General features: G+C 35.3%; 1 protein-coding gene across 3 annotated transcripts in view; it reads right to left on the bottom strand.

Moving 5' to 3' along the window:
- PLXDC2 (plexin domain containing 2) overlaps positions 1–18788 on the bottom strand; it is a 373661-nt gene that overhangs the window by 89350 nt on the left and 265523 nt on the right. For all 3 annotated transcript variants that reach the window (XM_039877520.1, XM_039877519.1, XM_039877518.1), the window contains 3 exons: positions 13413–13512; positions 2753–2848; positions 2403–2484 (listed from right to left, as the gene is read on the bottom strand). In XM_039877520.1, the coding sequence (XP_039733454.1) occupies positions 2403–2484; positions 2753–2848; positions 13413–13512 (278 nt within the window). The remainder of the gene's footprint in view (positions 1–2402; positions 2485–2752; positions 2849–13412; positions 13513–18788) is intronic.

The following is an 18788-nucleotide window of genomic DNA, read 5'->3' as shown; positions in this document are numbered from 1 at the left end:
TGCATTCTTTTTATATTTATAAAAAACTGTACTGCGTTTTTGCAATATCAATTAAAAACATTGATCTTTCAGCACTATGTCTATTTTTCAGGCAATGAAAATTAACTTGCTTAGTCCACCTGGAGCCTGGAAGGTGTGAAGCAGAACAGGTGAAGTGGTAAGACCGTAGGCTGGGGAGTCACACAGATCAAGGTTTAATACCAACACTTAGCACTTAAGAGCAGTGAGACCTTGCACAGGTTAACTTGGCTTCTGTAAGCCTCAGTTTCCTCCACTGTAAAAATATTGTACGAGTTAAATACATTTGAAAATTCTGTGGCACAATGTCTGGTGGAGAAATCTCCCCACTGGATGCAAGTAATAACAGTATAAAGCAGTTTACCATTTGTGGGTGCTTTCGATTGCCAAAATTGCTTGTTTGAACTTTAAACATATATCCCATTCAATTGGATTTTTAAAAACCACGATGGAATGGTTAGTAGACGGTAGGTTTCTAGACTAACGTTTCAAACCTTCAATTACCATAACATTATTTCAGTCGAGAGTTATCCTAATAGTACTCTGGCTGGGTGGCAACCTTGACCTGGTTTTTCTTTGAGTTTCCTGGTTTCGGCATTGCAAGTCCCACTGGAAAACCCTTTGGTCCCAGACAAATCTAATCATGATTCCTTCATTTGGAACCTAATCACCACTCATTCATTCATTCATTCATTCACCCATTTTTCTGCAGCACCAGATACTTTCTTAGGCACTGATGATATAAGGACAAATCACCCTTAACAAGCCCAGAACCAGCAATGGAGACGGACAAATGAACAAGTGTCATATGCTAAATGCTAATGATGAAGGATGCCAGGGAAACACGGGGCTGGGCACCTCGCACAAACTTGTGGTTTAGGGAGACTTCTCAGAGGAGCTCATTACTAAACTGGAACTGGAATTAGATACACACCCCAACCCAGAGCCTCCTATTTCATTCCTTTGGGCATTTTTCATGTCTGAGCTCAGTATTATTTAAATATACATGTTAAAGTGCCATCTCTTTAGATTCACATTGGTCATTATCTAAATAGATTTTGAATAACTTCTGGTCTGCATGCATTTTTGTGTGCGTGAAATATCAGTGAAATATAAATATAACCACAAACCCTTAATTTTATAGCAGTTCTTCCCACTCCGGAGATACAGTTAGTTAAAACCTACTTTTAAGAGAGCTAATCGCCTGCTTGCTTTTTTATTATTTGAAACTCATTGCCCAAAGGACATTATTGGAACAACATGTTAAATTGAAAACAAAACGTAAGTTATAATAAATAATACTGTTCTATCCAGAATAATGTAGTGGTTGCCCCAAAGTCAGCAAGTTAAACATGTTTCTTAAAGCTTGTTATCAAGGAATGTGCATTCTATTTTTAATACTTCAATAGCCTTCAAAATATTCCTGAACATGCCTCTATCACCACAGCAAATGCTGCATCAAGATGATAAGACACAGAATGCTTATACAACAGAAAGCTCTGATGCAACATGCACTGACAAATAGCTTGAAGATTCGGTTCTCCACCTGGAGGAAAAAGCAGATTTTCAATAGACTCTGAAAGTGAGAAGGGGACTCATTCCCAGACAGACTGTAAGCTTCATGGGGGAGCAGGACCACATCTATATTGTTCACTGCTGCTTCCCCAGTGCTTGGGACGTGATTGATGCAAAAAATGGCAGCGTAAATAACAAAACACATTTAAAAGTCTTCACTCTGTATTTCTAACAAATGATCATTCAGACACCTATAAACTCGAGGGAAAAATCTTTTTTGCCATTCATGAAAATCAGTAACCTTCTCTGACACCAGCAAGTGAGGAGGCTTAAGTTTCAGTCAGTTACAACACAGACTGACACCATACATTCTATTTATGTCGGGACCAGTTAGTGTCACACTTTAGTCAGACTACACCTCTCATCTTGGTCAGTCACCTTTGAGATATTTACAGGGATTTACTAAGAATGTGCATGTGATTAAGAATAAATTACTCTTGTTAGAGTAAAGATATCTCATACCATGCTTTCTGTCGAATATGGACCAAAAGCATCGATTTAAAGACTCATTAATTATAATCATCATCTATCTTAAGCCCCATAGAGATTGTACATATATGTCAGATATTGATCTTCTTGATTATGAAGTTTCTTGGGAATTTTGAGAAACCAGACAAAGGAAAAATACTAAAATTCTCACTTGTGAATTTTTTTTTTTTTTTTGCATTTTGGTCACTTTTTTCTTTATATGTATACACTTGCTAATGTATATATAATTAACACACCTGATACATTTAAAATTCAATGGAATAGTAGAAGTAACGAGTCTTTTTAAAATTAAAAATAATTTTCATGTCATTATTTTTTACCTTTGAAGTTTACTACACCAACTGCAGTTGAAGCCAATCTGAGCGGCAACACAGGGGCCACAACCATTAAACTGGAGACAGGCTAGGGAAACAGGAAAGAACAGAGTAGTCAAAAATAACTGGTAGCATGGAGGAAAAAAAAAAAAACCCCAGCAATTGCTCCACCATAATAAAAGTCATCCACCCCAATTGCTCAACCAAAATAAAAGTCACAAACCCATGCCATTACATGTATAGGATGAAGATACGTATGCATGCTAAGCACCATGTTATAATTACTGGTAAACAGATCAGAACATCAAACTTGTAGATCGTTATTTCCACCTTGCTATGTTCACATGTTAACTTACTAGGTAATGGGGTCATCTCCACAGCTGAAATGTTGGTAATTTTTGACATCTGTAACTCTACGCGGTGGTATTCATAAATGGTTCTTCTTCGAACATCTGTAAAACAAAAATGGGGGGGGGATAAAAAGTCAACATTTCTTTCCCTATAAAACAGCGGTGTTTTAATAATGAATGTAGAGTATCTATTTTCACCTGGTGCAGTTTTAAAATCAAGATGTAAAATAGCAATGTCTTTTTAGAGACTGATTATAAAAAAGCTGGCAATCATATACTTATGTACCCAGAAGTCTTTTTATCAATGAAGTTGAAAATGTTGGTATCCTATTTCACCAGTGGAGCTCCAGTCCACTGTCACCCAGACTATATTTCTTGATAGGTTTATATATTTTGAAAGATTTTAACATACGAAATCAAAGAGGTAAGATGACATCATTTCTTCAAAATTCCAGTGAATCCTTTAGGAATGGGTAGCAATTAAAAATTCTTCGCAGCCTATATAAAGTTGGTTTTGCCAAAATAAGAATATGATTGCTTTAAAGATTTACAATAGATTTCTTTAATATAAGTAAAAAAATCAGTATTGCTATTTATTAAATATATAATATCACATCTAAGGAAGGTTAATAATTAGCACTTATACTACATGCAGGAAAATATAATAATTCATCAGCAAACCCAGAAGCGTCCCTGAGGAATAGGCTAGATAGAGACTTTGATGAGAACTTTCATAATTAAAATCAGATAAATCTAAACAAACATATTTTATAACAAACCAAGACTGTTGATAAAATAGGTTTAAAATCCCCTTTTAATAAAGAACCTGAATGTTAAACTAATGTGTCTGCCTGGGTTTGGTAAATGTCAATGGAAAAGGAATGTTATCAGCTTTTTATTTAGCTCTTTGAATTCTTATAGTGACAGGAATGTGTTTCCCAAAGGACTGCATTTCCTGAATACTAGCATATCTATCAGGAATTATTTGGGAAGTTATGCTATTTTTTAAATATCATAGTATCCAATTTGGGGAAGTCAGGTGTCATAGTGGATAATAACACATGTTCTTGAACCATGTGTCTGGTTCAAGAACACATGGTCTTGCTACTAGGTATCTGTGTGACCTAAAGCCCCTTTGAAAGCCTCTCTGTACCTCAGTTTCTCCATCTATAGAATAGAAACAATAGCACCTATATCACCAAGTTGTTTTGAGAATTAAAAGGAGATAACAAATGCAAATTATTCAGAACAATCCCTTTCACATTGCAAGTGTTCAATTAATGTCAGATATAATTTTTGTCTAACTTCATATCTCAACCATAGATCAGACAAGTTATAAGCTGCACATTATGATCTAATTTCTATGGATCTAAATTCACCGAAATCATATTAAGGCCCTGAAATCCGGCTTCTAGGAATTTATCTCCCATCTTATCTTAGAGAAAATTAAATTTGGGTTAACGTCAATAGACCTGACAATGATCTCTAGGGCATAAGGCAGGAATATTGTGGCCAGAAGATAGTAAGCCAGCTCCTAGTGAAAGTGATCAGGAACTGTAGATACCTACACATCCAGGAGAGAAGTCAAACATATGCTTACAACCTACACGTATCTCTACTTTTCTCCACTCGTTTCCGATTATTCACCATGAAATTCTGCTCCAGAAGAGAAAAAGGAAGGGAGTGGCCCAAAATGAACTCTTTTGGAGCTACGAATGGTTCTAGAGCCACTCAATGAATATCTCTTCGGGTTTATCAGATTGGAAAACACTGTTTAGAACTCTAATCCAATTAATTTCTTCTTGATGTAAGTGTGAGATGCATATATACTTTGCAGACTGTAGAATTGATCAAACAGAGAAAATGCTGACTTTGTAGTATTTAATAAGGCATCATGAGGCACATGAATCATTTCTTTTTTAAAAAACTTTTAAGGTATATAAAAAGATTACTCATCTTCTGCCTTTGTCTAAATAGGCTGCGTTCCTATATACTGCTTTGCCATGTACTTTGCTAAACAATTTAGTTCTCAGAAATGAATGATGACATGGCTTTGCCATGAGATCACAGGGATGGGGATTTTCGAGTTTTCTTCATACTGAAGTTTGCACAGTATCTACCACATTAGCAGGTGCTTAAAATACTAGTTTCCTTTTTCATTTTGTATTATACTTTGAAAAGCTCAAACTACTAACATAATGACAGCGAAGCCTCTGGCAGTTAATTACGAATCGTGCATATGGGGTTAAGAGAGAGTGACTATCTTTGCTGCGTTAGTTTTATCGTCTGCTCACACACCTCCAACCATTTGGGAGGAGATTAATTTAACAAACCAAAATTAATGAGAATAATTTTTATTTGATGACCTGCCAATTAATGACAACTTCCAAATGGTCATTTCTGTTGTATTTCAGAGCTGCCCCTGTCAATGACAAGTAATTAGGAATCTATTTACTGGTAGCTCCTGCCAATTCTAGAAGCTTTCATTTGATTCCAGAAATGTATTTAGCTTGGGTGTCTTTTTTAGAAAGTCAGACAAAATAATGTTGTAGCAAACATTCGGTCTTACTAGTCATACAGCTTCAACCGTTTTCTTAAAACTTTACCAACACCAAGATCAACTCTAATGCCTATCAAAGATTTTTAAAAATTGAAAAAAAAAGAAATTAAAACTTTGAGCAGACTAACACATAGAGAATAAAGTTCAGTAATCAGAGTCTTCAGGTGATGTGATTCAAAGTGCACTGAGTTGAATTTTGTGGAAATTCCGAGCAATAAATATTCACTCTAACCGAAATAAACAGTTTAAGGAGTACCCTGTGGTATGATTAACCATGATGTAGTTTATTTGTCTGTCCTGAAAGCTAACATTCACATAGAGAATGTATGAGTAATTTACTAAATTGGCTGATTCTTATATTTATATAAATATTTTAATATTTTCTCAATATTGTCATATAAATGATTTGCTAACATTTCCTTATTTATGTATTGCCAATGCTTAATGACTGGCCCAAATTTCTCACTTTCTTTTCCAGTTCCAACTGAGTCCACCATACAGTACCATTTATTGAATACTCTTTAATATAAATAGCATGAAAACTCAGGAAAAAAAGAGACTCTTGAGGAAAAAAAAAAAAGTGCTATATTACAGCAGTTATAAGCTTTCCACACAAAAATGCAATGCATTCACAGAGTTAGCTAGTTGTAGTTAAATAAAACAACTACAAAGAGAAGATCCTTTTGCCTCAAACTTCTTTTCATTCCTTCTATAATTCTAATTCTATTAAATAATAATGCAATTCAGCATTGGATAAAGCAACATAAACTTTAGGTGACTATGAAGTACGTGTATGAACCACTTAAATTTCCCTTTCACCATTCTCTCTCTGCTTGCAGAGTTTCAGGACACTGCTAAAACCTAAATGGCCAGAGTTCATGAGTTACTTGATCTAAAATCAGAAACTTGATCTAAAAGCAAGCCTCACTTTTCTTCTCCCTCCATATATTTACTAATGGCTTAAAGGAGATGCATTTCCTAAATTCCTTCAGGAATCGTGCTGCCCAAGAAGAGTCAGGATAGTAAATGGTCGATGTAGTGTCACAATGGGCTGGTGTGATAGGCAGACTAGATTGTAGGTCTAACATCACGGTTCCCATTGGCCAACATACCTCTTTACTCCTGGGACTTATGGGGATACTCATTAATGTACAATTGCAATGTCATTAATTTTTTTTTCTGAGAGGAAAAAAGATCATGACTTTATTAAAATTGGATGGAATACAGTAAGATTTTTTTTTTATTTTAAAACCAAATTTTTGAAAAGCTTTTAGTGCTAAATCACCCATTTGGCACTTATATGAAGAAAAAGCCATGTATTTTCAAGAAACTAAACTTTTTATAGCAAAATTCAACTGGAAAAATTGACATGTGAGCGTTTTAAATGTAGGCAACCAGTATTAATTAAAAATAGAAATAATCTCTGTGTAGTGGGGAAGTGTAAGTTAAAACAGAAATAATCATTATGTAATAGAGAAAAAGTAAGAAATAATTAAGGCAAAGGAAAGTATAAATTTGAAGGCAAATGTAGAAGAGAAAAGCAAAAAATTTAATCTCTGAGGTCATAATTTAAAACAGAAAAGGCAAATAGAACTTGCTAGAAAAATTCAGTTTACATTATTGTTCAGAATTGTTTGGGCTACTTTCCTATGCCTTTCATAGTTAGGCGACTACCGAGTCAAGTTTTACAAAGATGAGCATTTCATTCACAATTTTGAATAAAATAAAAGGACATAAAAACATTAAGTTGGGTTTTTCCTCTTTAGATCAATAAATCCTAGCCTAATAAGGTACCCAGTAGATAACTCAAATAAATTAATGTTTAAATGTCTTAAGATTTTAATGCTGTATTAAAGTCCTTTGTGTGACTTTTAGAATTTTACATTAGAAATAAAATAATTCAAATATTATTAAATAAATTGAAAGAAATATCTCTAAATTGGTAAAAATGTACTTTATCTAAGATTGGTACAGGATAAAAAGTCAATGAATGAATGAATGGAAATAAAAGGAAATAGTTTAACCACAACTCTCTGAAGGAATTCTCTTTTGTTCACAGAAGTTCTAAAAAAGAAACTCGAGTATGTTAAAATAAACTAATCGGCGATTTCTAATATCCGGAAAATTCTTAAATTCTGTTTGTTTCTTTTTAAAAAGCAAGTCAGGGTTAATTAAATGGGATATATTAAAAATGCATGTATTTTAACAATAAAATCACTTCGCATAGTAGTTTCTATCTTGGAAGAGTTTTATAAGAGGATATTTGATGTGGAAAACATCATGATATCTATTTCTTTTTCCTTTTGTTGAGCCTTGCGTGAACTAGTGCATTCTTGAGAACCAGAGCACCCAGTGAAGCTGCGCTGTAAAGAAAGGCAATCTTATTTTCTCTAAAATGAATAATTTTGAAGTGTTTTCCATTTTGAGAAGAGAGAAGGTAAGGTAACACTGAACTGAAGGTTTTGTAGCTTGATCTGTCCTTAAACCAATGAAAAGACCATTAACTTTGAAAATAACAGGTGAGGCTCAGTTCGTTGAAAGAGCTTTAATTGGGTTATATAAAATATTATGAAAGAAAAAATCAAGTTTTTCTAAGATTATTTATTTCTTTAATAGCTTGTCAACATTTTTTTTAAATATTATAGTTGTTAAGTTAATTGTAATAGATGTGTCCTACCACCAAATCAAAACCACAAAATGTTTTTTCTGTGGAGGAAATCAGTTATAATGGAATTCTTATATATAAAAATGTATTGCTTAATCACATCTAAAATTCTAAGGCCTTTAAAAGGCAACAAAGTAAAAACTATGTTTATGTAAATATTATACTTGAAATTTAATATTTTATTTAAATATATGTATATGGTTTGTTGACACCCCATCCAATGTGGTAATCATTAGTTACATGTACCTCTTTAAATTAAAATTAATTAATGAAACCCATTAAAAACTCAATTCCCCAACCTCACTAGCCACATTTGCATGAACAGTAGCCACATTTAGTTAGTGATACCACACTGGACAGTTCAGATTTAGAACATTTCATTAGTGTAGAAAGTTCTATTGAATGGTACAGTTCTATGCTATTATTTTTTTTTTTTTTGAGAATTAAAGCTAAAGACATTTTGCATAGTAAAAAGCAAATCGCTGTTTTTGTTTGAGTTTTTTTTTTCCCCCCAATCTGTAAACATCATTTTGATCAAGCTCTTTGAAAAATACTGCCTGGTCTGTAACCTTATACAGAGACCATATATGGCAAGTTATATACAACGTTACTCAAAGAGTTCACTGAACTTCTTGGTATTTTAAAAGTACATTTGCTCTCCAAGTTGATCGTCAGTTTTTTAATTTTAAAATGCTAATGTTTTTATTGAGCTGTGAATGATAGTAACCAACACAGCAAAGGCGCATTGTAGCATGAACTCCAAAAAATTTTAAAACAGCAGATGCCGATGGAAAAAGGACTGATGTTAAGAAAGAACCGGATAATGCAGCGCTTGTGAGGAGGATGAAGTGGAGTGGTCCAAGGCAGGGATTCAGAAACAGCCATCGTCATAACGTGTGGTAGAACTACTGTCAAGTTAGGCCACCTGCTTTGCAGGTTGGTTTCTAGTACAAGAATTCTGCACGTGTGTGCTAAATTAACTTTCGCATTTCTAAAATGACATAGCCTTGAGGTACCAAATAAAAGAACCGCAGGCATGAGTGGATTTTCTGGGTTTCTTGCTGGAAATGTTATGCTCGTTAAGCTCAGAGGGTGGAGGAGAGGTGAGGTTGGATGGGAAAGGTCAGTACTGAGAGATTAAGACTGAAATGCAAAACAATCTGGAGGAGAGAGAAACAAAGAAGAACTGTACATTTATCCACGAAGATCTCTGCATACTGTGTAAAAAGATTTGGAGGGACATAAGCTGAGGCTGAGAAAGGACTTAATAGAGCTATTTAACAAGAAATTATGGAAACTACACATGGCCAGTGAATAGATGACAGTGTTAAAACCTCCTGGTAATCAAAAGAAAATTCGAGGAACAATGAGGTATCGTGTTCTGCTCATCAAATTAGCCAAGTTTAAAACATGACTATCGTGCCAGAGAACACTGGGGAACGGGTGGGCGTCTAATCCAGTGCTGGCGGGGAGCAAACTGTTACAACCTTTACAGAGAACCGTTCGTCAAAGTACATAAAAAACCACTGACATTCAATGGCTCCATATTCATTTTTAAGAATCAGAGATGTGTAAAAATTTAAAAACAAGGATGTTCGGCATCGTTTCACTGATAATATGAAGAGCAACCTACATGACAAACCAGTGCTGAGACAGTTTACGTAAATTACGAAACGAAGGAATTAGTTGCAGCTATTAATGGCCACATTTTAGACAGGTACTTAGCAATGTGGAAAATAAAACGTGGTGTATATATTACGGAAAACACAGGAGGTAAAGATATTTATAGCCTAAAGTCAATGTTCTTAATGTGTGTGTGTTTGTATGTATATATACTATAAACAAAAAGATTGCATACAGATACAAGGAAACATTGTTATCTCTGTGCAGTAGATTTGTAGGCGATTTAAATTCTCTTCTTTGTGTTTTTAGGTATTTTACAGATTCCTCTGAACTAACGTGCATTATGCTTATAATCGCAAGTACATTTTTACACTCGTATTTCTGGAACATATAACCAAAGTCATCGTATGCAAAGCTGTTTTTCATTATCTGTAGCTGTGGAGGTTGAATCAGCTGATCTCTGTGGTTCTTTCTGTTTCTAAAGTTCCCCAAAATATTTTATGAAAAACAGAAGGTGATGCAGAGACGTAGGTACACACAGACATCTAGATAGTCAGGACGGTACAAAACAAATGATATCTAAAGTAGGAGTTTCAGAGAGAGGGTGGATACCCAGGTGTTTTCAACGGAAATCTCGTGGCTTCACAATATGAGCACTTGGCCTGGATGTAGATGCCTTAGTATCGCTGTCTTTTTAAAGTTATAATGTTGATGATGATGAGAAATGCGTATTTAGTGCCAGGTACTGCATGCTGTATATACATTGCATCTTAGGTACTAAGATGATCATATGCATCTAAAGAAAGTTATAGAAATCAAACAAAATGCTCAAAGTCTCATGACCAGTATCCACACTATGATAGCCCTTATAGTTTCTAAATTTTAAAACTAATTTTTACCTTTTATTTTATTCGTTAAATATAAGGGTTGATTTTGGCATAGACTATTTTCATTTTTTTTTTGAAGAAGCAAAGGAATTTCCCTTGTAACCTCAGAACTACTTACTAATTTCCTAACAATGCCTGAAATCTCTTTGATATTCTAAACTATCAGATCACCTGACCTTTTTAGGAAAGACAAGCCTACCTTAATAAAGTATGCTTGAAAGTTACACTGAAATCAATTACAATTTGGAAGCTTTTAAAAGCTGAAAAACGAGTTTTTTGTTGTTGATGTTATGATGAAGGGATGGGGAGAAATCTGCATAATAAATAAATAAAACTTGCTTTTTGAATGCTTTACCAAACCTTCACCAAATCTGATAAGAATAGTGTAGCGACTGTGATCCCACAGGGGAAAATTATTCTCTAGACTGTAGCTCGCATTCCCATGATACCATGGCTAGATTAAGCCAAGGATCTAGGTTCTATACCTCATGTAACTAAAATGATTAAAAGAACAGAAAATTGATCTTATGAGAGCAGGGTCCTGTGTAATGCACCATGGGAATCTGAAGAAATGAAGCCACCTATTACTTAGGATAATGATCAGTTTTTCCCTAAATTCACTCAAGAGAAGAAAAATGGGTAACAGAGATGAATGATTTAAATTCCCTCTGAGGATGACTCCTAATAACGAGGGCTGTAAAATAAGGGGACAGAATTTTGGAAAGGACTTAAATATTTGTCTAAATTCTGATTGCACAAATGAGTAACATAGAGATCTCAGGAAAAATAATACTTGGGTAACTTGTATTATGCTAATCTTGGGTTAGCCTAATCTCTTGTGTAAATAAGTATGTCTTTTTTTTTTTTTTTGGCTGAGACTACAATGCAATCATATCTCTTATACAGAAGCTCATGTAACACTTTACAAATGTGGGAACAGATTTCAAGGAGATTAAAATTTTTCTGTTCTGCAAAAGATTTTTAAGTAGAACATATCGATTCCAACATTCTTGCTAAAATATGGTCCCATCTAATGGCAGAGATGAGTACTTCAGAAACTCAGAACTTCCATTTTTCCTTGGTTAATTTTCTCAGGATGGAACGCTGAAGGTCAACAGAAAATGTGAATGTCACTCCAGCATTAGCTTGCCTGAGAGAAGCTTTGCCCTGAACTGGAAGCTTCAGTAACTTTTTTAGATAAATGCTGAGTCCCAAACTTTAGACATAATCTGTTCTCAAAATTCCTATGAATTTTGCCAATTTATTCAATGACATTTACATTTGGGAAGGATATTTTCCCCCAAAACATGAGCGTTACCCTATGACAATATAGCAAGGGATGCAAACATTGCATTTTATGACAATTTAATACTTTATTTAAGTACAATTTTATCATGTCTAAGTTGACATAACACTTGAATGTTAAAATATTAAAATACATTTGTAAAAAAAATTTCTTTTGTATTTTGAAGGGTCTTTTCCTCCAAATGATAGTATATAAGAACTTCCGTGTGGACCAAGGTGCCTTCTGAGAAAGCTGCGAATAAAATCCTTTCTGGGAATGAAAATAACCCCCAAATAAACTAAAACTAGTTTTTCCTTTTACTTGTGCCATAATTGATTCAAGTCATGCTTGATTTCACACCTCTGAGAGAAGGAATGTGAGAATATTCTTCTACCATCAATGCTGGCTCTTCTAGGACTCAGCTTCTTACCTAGGGGTCCTGTCAGATGTCTTTACGTTGCCTCCACGTACTAATACATCCCTGCTTTGTTCACAGTATGATTTTGTGTCTGGAAAATCTGCCTTGATTTAACAGCTCCCTTGAATATTACCTCCCACACGTTCTTAGCCAACATGGAGAAAACACCATGATTCATATTCTTCCCCACGCAGAACTGCCACATACGAATGTTGTTTGAAACCACAGTTGTAAGATAACCTTATGTTTCCAGCCACTCCACTGCTCTGCAAAGTCTAAATAATTTCCACTGCACATACTTTCTATATTTTAGAGATGACATAATTGAACAGAATTAGCTCAAGTCAAGACCAAACAGCACATACATGTGATAAATTAGTTTACTACTATCATAAAAGAAGAAAAAGAAGTTTGGACAAAAGGAAAAGAAATGACCTAATCTTGACATGTATTTTATTATTGCCTCTTGTTTTAAATAAGCGCATCTAGGACACAAACAAACACTTGGAGTACTTACACACCCAAGCATCCCTCAGGACTATTCTTGAAATAGGAGAGATTTAAATAACAGAAGCTTTCAAAGAATGGCACTATAAAATCAGACTACTACAAATAGCAGTTACATTTTTCAGTTCCTAATATGATAAACAGCTTCCCAAAGTAGTACATGTGTTTTTATTCTACTATATGTAAACTAGACTAGATAGACAAAAATTATTTCAAAGAATATACATATCTTCTCTGGTAGTTATAATGCCACCAAAATTTTTATTTCCCTAAATTCATACTTTTTCCTTTTATCTTCCTTTAGGCTCTCAAGTAGTTTTATGCAAACACGTTAATCATAAAAAGGTACAATTTTAGCTGATAAATGTATTCAAACTAAACAAAGAAAAAAGTCATATACCTATGAGTCCAATAATCTGTCTCTCTTTTATGTTCTTCTTATTAGTAAAAGAAATATATCTGCACAACCAAGTTAAGTAAACTAAAGAATCCAAAATACACATTCTTGCCTTGGCTACTTAATTGAACTTAAATGATTAGTCCAAAAGTAACAGGGAGAGAGAAAACGTAAGTAAAAGTTAAAACCAAACAATATAATTAACAAGCGGCAATTATCTAAGTGATTCTATTGTTCAAAGAGTTTACGTCTTCCCAGATCAATTTCCTTTAAATCTACCCCCACAGCAGGCTTAGACTTTGCGACTACCCTTCGTCTACATACTGGGAATTTGCTGGATCCTGTGGACCACGACGAATGCGTCAGACAGCCCAACTTTCACTGGATGATTCGTCGAACTTATTTGTGTGACCAAGACAGGAATCTGAAAAAGAAAAAGCAGATTGTCACGTGTTAGATTTCAATTTCATTCAGTGGTGGGGGTGGGAAGTCTGATCACCTGGTTTAATGGATAAAGTCAGGAGATGAAGATGGAGAATGAGAGAGAGAGAGAGAGAGAGAGAGAGAGAGAAGTGAATATTAGAGAAGAAGGGCATAATTACCCAAAATAACATCCATTTTGTGCTATTTGATGGGTCAAAGCGACAAGAAAGTTCCTGGTCCTACAGACAGCTACTTGAAAGTGATAGATTCTCAGAGAATCTAGCTGATGCTGGATGCTGAAAACTTGTCACGCACAGAGATACGCCACGAATGCATTTAGTGCTGATATCGTTTCAAGAACAGAAATTCTTCTTGCACTATTTGTTTCCTAAAAGACTTAATTATATATTTATTTTCATAGTTTTGAAAAAACTCTTTGTTTACATGTCACTTTATAGATATAAATCCTAGAGAAGACAAATAGCTGCACTGCTAAATATCTATTTTAACGATATCATTGTTGATTACTATATAGTGATATGTGGCAATTGTTAATGGATGTCAAACTTTACCATTCTGGTTGAAACACGTATGGAAAACTTATGAATTATTATGTCAGCTCAGGGTCACACTCTCTAAATTTGAACCTCAGTGGAACCAGAATCTAAATATGTAGACATTTCTAATATTTACAGTTTAGAAAATTAGGACACATTGACAATATATTAAACATGATATAATAGTTACAAATGAGACTAAATTTTGGAGTCTATTTTTTCCTAGACTTAGCAGAATCATTGGAAATACAATTACTATCTTTATTACCATATTTACAGACATAAAAAATGGGAATGAAACGGTCTTCAATAAATGAAAGGACAAGAAACAAAAAGGCAAGGATAAATGTACCCACAAATCTCTAGGTAGAATAAACAGATTGTGGGCCATCTGTGGGTAATTCCTTAAGGAATACAGTAGATCACACATTGTTGTATAAACTATAACAAACAGCATAGCAATAAGAAGGAAGAAAAATAAGTTGGAGAGAAGATAAAACTGCATGTTTTTGCCCACGACATCATGAAATTGTAAAAGAGCTAATTTGTTGAAACTGACCAGTTAAGAGGACATTTTGATGTTTCTGAAATTTCTGACGTCATCAAGTAAATGGAAGATGACATTTTGCCTTCATGTACTACTAAATCAGTCCTTTCTTAAACAAGGGTAAGTATGTCCAGTTCTTAACCAGCATTAAGAAGTATTCCGATATGTGGACAACAGAAGCAAACAAAACAACAACAAAAAACAAAAGAACAATTTCTGTCCCTAAAACTTCATTGACCAAATAAAACTGATATACTTTACTTAGTGATTTACTAAGCCACATAGTGTCAATATATGAATCCCTTTTCTTAATGGGTATTACACTATTAGCCAGTTTTATGTGGAAGAGCACTAATATAAATGTAACTTACATTTAAGGCAGACTTACAGTTAAAGATAAAAAGACAAAAAGATGGGAAAAAAATCCCAATTCAGCTTATATTTTGTACATCCTAATAAGACAAAGTCATAATACTTTTTAAATAGGAATATTAATAGATGCCTGCCTACGAGTAAGTAAACATAAAAGTTTTGCTACTGGCACTTGTCATTTGCTTTTGTGCTTCAAAATCTACGACTGCGGTTTTCCTCTGCCAGTGTAAAGAATTTTACCAGATAATTTTGTGGTAATCGATTATATTTCTTCTCTTCCCAAACTCAAAGCAGAACTTGCGTTTTTATTGCTATCAACTGGAAAATCCCATTATGTTGTTATGGATATTATATTTTTCTAGCAGAGTTTGTTTTCCAGGTCCCTTGGGCTCACTTCCTGCAGGCATCCCAATATAGTAGCTTTCTCCTCTCTTCAGATTATCCACCCTACCTTTTCTGTCTTTCCTCCTCATCTCTTCCCTTATCTAGCCATCTTTCATTTGATTTTGTTTTCTCCACCTCTTTCCTTCCCTTCACTCCATTTCTTTACATTTTGTCTCTAAGTCAAACCCTCTCCTCTGGTGCTTCTTATCTGTGGTGGACTGACTGCGCTAATGGCGGCCTTCATCGATAGCCTCCTTGTACCCACGCCTTTTACCTTTTCACTTGGTGGTACTCTCTCAATCTGATTCTGGGCTCAGTGACAGGGCAAAAGAAGACAACAGCAAATGTGAAGCAAAAAGCAGTCTTGAAAAAGTGCTCGCACGTTTCCGCCTTTCTTGGTCCCCTGCCACTGCCGTGAGGACATACCCTGCTGCTTCGCTGAAGACATATGAGCGACACGTGGAAAGATAGTCTCCTTCCAGCACAGACTGACCCGCTAGCTTCTAGCCAACCCACCGGCTAACAGCTGACACATGAGTGAGCCCAGTTGAGATCTGTAGAGTTCAATCCAGATCAGTGGAACCACCAAGCTGATCCACAGGTATCTTGTGAGAGATAAAAAATGTAGTTGTTTTAAACCACTACATTTTGGGGTTATTTGTTCCATGGCAATACTAATCGATACATTCTCTATTAAAGATCTAATAGCCAATACAAACTTCTCTGGGTGTTCCTACATAAAATGAAGTAGTAGTATTCTTGTTACGTTTATGGAAATCAGATAAATATCTCTTCACTTCCAGATACAATTACTGTTCCAGTAGAAAGTTTCCTTTTCTGCATCTTTTTTCACTCTTCTCTTTATTGTCTAATTTATTTCTTCTCCTCTGGATTCCAAAAACTAAGACCATTAGGTATGTTATCTTGATCCAGATTCATTTAACTCAAGAAAAATCCACCAAAAAGCAAAATGGGTAGGCTAAGAATATAGAGAGTGTTCTGTCACTGAAAATAATGCTATCATATATTGGCTAACCCTTTAGGAAGATAGTTGTAGACTTTTAATGACTCTTTCAAGCCTTAGATACAATTATTTCATCCTTCTTAATGATCTTGACTTGTCCTGGCTTCAATGAGTAAATTCTTAATAACCATACAAACAAAAATATAAGGGTGATGCTCTACCTACACATGAAAACAGCACAGGTAGGGAGAAGTCATCATCTGCTTCTAAGGTTTACATTTTAACTTGCTACCAGTTTTTTAAATTCACTTATTCATGGGATTGTGACTTCTGAATACTTTGTCTGACAAATTACTATTCCCATAAATATCTCTATTATGAGTTGTAATATAATGTGGGAATGTAAAGTAGAAAATAAATTTCTGAGAATGTCTACTATATATAAATTATTTTTCCCAAAAGGCATATATACTCTCCATGTTATTTGGTAAGACAGAAAGAATTCATTCATTCATCAGATATTAATTGAATATTTTCTTTGTGTTATTGTAGGCACCAGAATTACAGAAGAGAAGAAAGCAAAGACCAGCTCTCATAGAGGTTACATTTTAGAGGTGACCTCCTTAAGAGAAAGAGTCATAGAAGTTTTCCGTGATAAGGTGACTTTTCTGCAGTAAGAGAGCCTGCCATGTGGATACTTGGCGAACAGCTCTGAGTAGGACCAGCATCTACAAAGGCCTCAACTAAATTGCTTTTGGTGTCTTTTATGAATTACAAGGTTATGACTAGAACAGAAAGAGTAAATAAAAAGGACAAAGTCTGAGCTGGAAGGTGGTGGGGGCAGACCACAGGGAGCCTGTATTCCCTGTAAGCCATGCCAATGACTCTGGATTTGACTTGAAGTCACAGTGGGAAAGTTTAGAGTGTTCAGAGCAGAGGAAGGGCATCCCCTTACATCTGAACAAGATCGCGCTGGCTGCTGCGTGATCAAGACTCTGGGGAGCAATGGGAGGCAGAGAAACTAGTTAGCAGGTATCTCAGCTGCCCAGGTAAGGGATGGCTGGTTTGGACTACACCAGAGTGGTAAGTGTCAGAGGTGGAAGTAGAACAAGAGGATGAGTTCTGGATGAATTGTGAAGGTATGTCATCAAGACGTGCCCCGGATTTAATAAGGAGAGTGAGAAAGAGGAAAAGTAGCAATGCCACCAGGTTTCGGTCTCAGTAGCAGGAAAAATGAGGTCACGCTCTTCACCAGGGAGGCCGTGTTGCAGACTTGCGGTCCATTCGCGTCGCGGGCTATGAGAACGGTGTCCCTTGCGTGTGCAGAGGAGAATCTGTGCAGCTCGAGAGGGGAGTGTGACACGTTCTACGATGAAGAAGATGAGGAGGGGAGGGCTGTAAAAGAACGATGACCTTATGGCAAGGCCACTGGCTCCGAACGCTTTTCTTTAACATCTTATAGAGTTCATGAACGAGAGCTTAGGCTTTCTAAAACTGGGTATTTTATCCTGATTAAATATTAAAATAAAAATGTATAAGAAGCTTTCGATTCCCCACATCTTCCTTGAAGCCACCCAAGACTTTTACAAAACGGTTACATATCAGGTTTCGGGGGGCGGGGGGAGGAAATAAAAGCTTCCGTTAGGTGAATTAAATGCCTAATGTTGTAAAAGATTAACGAGGAAGAGATGAACTCTGGGCTTTCTCAGCAGTTTCTTTCGGAAACATGTCTGCCTGTTGCCATCTGATATTATCATTATCTCTATTCTGCCTTCTTGGACTGTAATCTTTTTACTTCCAGATATCAAAGGCGTGGGGTCGTTTTGAGAAAGGATCATTCATTCACTCACTGCAGCCAAGGAAGTGGGCCGCGTAAGCATCTGTGAGCAAGTCAGATGAGTCTGCTTGTTTCTATGTCAGTGTATAATGAGAGACCCTTAAAATAAACCAGGAGTACTGCTAGCAGCACATTTAAAATGAACTACTACTTGATTAATATCAACAAAACGACTGCATGTGTGTGTACAAATAACTATCTAGACTTACAGCTGATATTGTGCAAAATTAGCTCTAGAAAAGGTCTGCTATATTGTCATAATCACCTCTTCTGTAGAGGGCTCTGTATTTACAAGGATATTAAGTACTCAAATCAGAGACACCATGAAACCATGGCTAAGGATGACATCCAAGTCAAAAAACTCTAAAAACTTTGCTTATGAGAAGCTATTTTTTATCTTTTCTACAAAGTTATATTCATCTGGATAATGCCTCCTAAGCTAGTTTCTGGGGGTGTCAGGAAGCCAATCTGTAATTACATGAGCTTTTAACTACCTAAACAGTTTTTAAACAAGAAATGTAGCTTTATTATTTTCATGTGCCTATAATAGTTGCCTTTTATGATCAAAGCAAAACTTACTTTTCACTTGGCCTCTCTATGATTTGTATTGAATCAT

Source organism: Pteropus medius, unplaced genomic scaffold (assembly GCF_902729225.1).
Source record: "Pteropus medius unplaced genomic scaffold, Ma_sr-lr_union100, whole genome shotgun sequence".
Classification (NCBI taxonomy): domain Eukaryota; kingdom Metazoa; phylum Chordata; class Mammalia; order Chiroptera; family Pteropodidae; genus Pteropus; species Pteropus medius.
This window is presented reverse-complemented; position numbering and strand designations above follow the sequence as displayed.